Source organism: Myotis davidii, unplaced genomic scaffold, assembly GCF_000327345.1.
Source record: "Myotis davidii unplaced genomic scaffold, ASM32734v1 scaffold112, whole genome shotgun sequence".
NCBI lineage: Eukaryota > Metazoa > Chordata > Mammalia > Chiroptera > Vespertilionidae > Myotis > Myotis davidii.
The window spans coordinates 2,068,154-2,071,657 of NW_006284838.1; the positions used below are offsets into that span (position 1 = coordinate 2,068,154).

The window sequence follows — 3,504 nt, forward strand, 5'->3', positions numbered from 1 at the left end:
ACATATAACACCATTACCTCCATATTTCAAAACAAGGGCCAAGATGTGGTTTCAGACAGAGGAGGGGAGGCAAGCAGAGGTGAGTAGGGAAGGCGGGGGAGTATCAGTCACCTGCTCTAGAAGCTCAGAAACCTTAGCAATTCCACTGATAATGTCACTGAGGTGATGATGAACATCATTAAAGATGCAGCATCTATGTTTTCCACATAAATCCTTTACAGTGCTTCCTCTATCATCTCCATGACTTTATAAACAGTGACAAGTAGGAAGTCACTGACTAGGAATCAGGGATTAGTGCTGAAAACTTTCAGAAAAAGTACATTCATTCAACAAACGTTTATTGAATGGACACCATATGTTGAATTCAGAGTTCGGCACTGGCATTATTTTGGATTATAAAAACATGATCCATGGGCTCTGGGAGCTGAGTTTAGAGCAGCCACAACAAATAGGCTTCATCTTCTGACAACCTATCCAAACTCATCATGAAAGATCTGCATCAACTAGTAGCCATTTCTGCCCTGGGCAATGGGACAGGGGCCGGCAGCACAATAGGCCATATCTTCCATATCTCTTGAGACATTCTAATCTACTTAATCCTCTGGATGGTGGTGAATCTTCCAGAAGGCCATAGGGATTTGAGCTGAGAAGTTTTTGGGTTCAAAAAAGAATACCTAAAGGAGTCCAGTGGCTAAGGGGAAAACGTCATTCAAACAGCAGATGGTAGTCTGGCGGGCTGTCCCTCTGGCCACAGGGCTCCTGCAGCAGCTCTCCTCCTGAAACAGTGATGATTTCTTCCTTAAAAAAAATAGAAATACTCACTTATAATCAACAAAGAGAAATAAGCATCCACCAGAGAGAAACTAATTCAAGATAGAAAAACTAATAATATGTATCTGCCTCCTCCTCATTCAAATTTCTAAAAATCACAGGGGGGGGAATCTGCTTTTAACAAATAAATAAATGCATAAAAGTATAGGAAAATAAGAAAGGCAATCAACAAATCAAAAATGTTGAGGAGTACTTGAAAACCTAAAGATATACAGGATGAGGTTTTCAGAGGCATTACTGTGGGGCAAGTATCAGTGGACAGGTTGGGGACCCCCAGACCACAGAGGTCTTTGTCTCAGGCAGGGTAGAGAGTAAGGAGAGGTACACAGTTCCTTAGTGGGGCAAAGAGACCCACAAATTTCAAACACTCCCATCTCCAAAAGATGAACTGCTCACTATCAACTCCATCCCTGACAGCATAAAGAGAATGAATTTGGGAAACAGGAACTGTATCCACTGATGGATAAATAAGAAACTCAAAAAATCACCTCCTCGCTCAAAATTTGTAACTATTTAAGGAAAATCATAACCATGAAAGAAAAATGGCAACCTTAACAACAGAACTTTAAGAGTATAAAGATCAAAATGCTTGGGATGAGAAGGATGGGCTCCTAATTACGATTCAGGAAAAGATCAAGTGTATAAAACAAACAGAAAGAACCTTTAAGAGATGTGTGTTAATCTCCTCAGTGGACTCAGAATATAAAGCATCCATGAAACAAGAATGGGCTATTATTCAAAAAGAACCAATTAGAGAATGCCTGGACATGACAAGGATCCACATTTAAATCACAAGGAAAATCTCAACAGAAGAACTGAAGAGCAGAACGGACATAACTACAGAGCAATTTGGTCGCTGGTAGAACCAGCACATCAATAAGAAAGAGACACCTAAGAAGAAAAATGGACAAAGGATCTGAACAGACGATTCACAGTAGAAATCCAAGAGGCCATTAAACATATGAAAACAGCCTCAGCATAAGAGGTAATCAGAGAAATGAAAGTTAAACAGCAGTGAGATCCAGTGTCTGCCCATCTGATGGGGAAGATGTAAATGACTGACAGTCCCAGTGCTGGCAGCCGTGTGAGGACACAGCCTCGTGTAGTTTTGGCAGGAGCATGAGTTGGCGCTACATTTTTGGAAGGCAATCTGGCAGATATTTTCAAATTAAAATGTGCATATCTTCTTCCCAGCAATTCCAATGCGAGATCCATCCTAGAGAAATCACCACACATGTCCCCAAACTGATATATACGAGCCAGTCTCTGCGGCACTGTGTGTGACCATCAAAACCTGGAAGCTCCACCAGTGCTCATCCAAAGGAGGAGGGAGTAATCCTTTCAATAATAAAGAATTTAATTTTGTTTAAAAACAGAAAATTCTCATGATCTGAAAAGGGGGGGAGGGGCGGCTGAATTGTAATATTCATCCATGCCATGGAATACCAAGGGTTTTACAAGGATGTGCATGTGGGTTGGCATGGAGATACCTCAGTGCTCAATGACAGCCAGTGTTCCGATAACTCACAAATGGCAGGTACATCAATCCAGTACTTCACAGTGATGTCTCACTGGAACCTCGCAGCGACCCTAAGAGGTGAGTGCACTGGGCACTGGGCATGGGATCGGTAGCACATAGGCCATATCTTTCACATCTCATGAGACACTTCCATCTTACTCAGAGGGAGACTAAGGCACAAGAGTGTGAGTAGTTGCCCAAAGTCATATACAGTCATAGAGTTGGGGTTTAAAACTTGGCAGCCTGATTCCAGGGTCCATGATTTTACAAAATATATTCTATAATATATTAAGCATGTTTAAAATCAAATTGCTGAGCTATTAGACAAGGATTATCCTATCTAATAAAGATGCTAATTGACCCTCACACCATCACCAAGATGGCAGCACCCACAGCCAATAAGGACAGAATATGCTAATTGACAGCCCTGTCCTCAAAGATGACTGTGCCTACAGCCAATAAGGAGGGAATATGCTAATTGACTGTCATGCCCTCAAATATTGTGGTGCTCACAGCCGCAAGATGGCTGGCAGGTAAGGGCAGTTGTGGGTGATCAGGCCAGCGGGAGCGCGGGGGGCAGTTAGGGGCAACCAGGCCAGCAGGGAAGGGCAGTTGGGGGTGACCAGGCTAGCAGGAGAGGGTAGTTGGGGGTGACCAGTCCAGGAAGAGAGGGCAAGGATCTGGCCTAAACCAGCAGTCAGACATCCCCCAAGGGATCCTAGATTGGAGAGGGTGCAGGCTGGGCTGAGGGACAAACCTCCCCACCCCCCTAATCCATGAATTTTGTGCATTGGCCCTCTAGTCCAGTTTATAAAAAATAAAAAATAAAAAAACTGTGTATGTCCTTTTATACATACACTAGAGGCCCGGTGCACAAAAATTTGTGCACTCTCACAGTCTGGGACCCCTCGGGGAATGACCACTTGCTGGCTTAGGCCTGCTCCCCGGGGGTTTGAGCCTAAGATAGCAATCAGACATCCCTCTGGCAGCCCAGCAGCCCTTGGGGGATGTCCACTTTCCAGCTGGGAGCAGCCCTAAGCTGCAGTCGGACTCCTTAGCGCTGCTGAGGAGGCGGGAGAGGCTCCCACCACCACCACTGTACTGGCAGCCATCAGCCTGGCTTGTGGCTGAGCAGAGCTCCCCCTTGAGGAGCA

At 44.5% G+C, this 3,504-nt stretch overlaps 1 protein-coding gene across 1 annotated transcript in view; it reads right to left on the minus strand.

Moving 5' to 3' along the window:
* Positions 1–321: 321 nt before the first annotated feature.
* Positions 322–3,504, minus strand: part of SH2D4B (SH2 domain containing 4B) — a 69,809-nt gene continuing 66,626 nt past the window's right edge. The window contains exon 8 of the mRNA XM_015557799.1: positions 322–798. Within this exon, the coding sequence (XP_015413285.1) occupies positions 706–798 (93 nt within the window). The 3' untranslated portion in view covers positions 322–705. The remainder of the gene's footprint in view (positions 799–3,504) is intronic.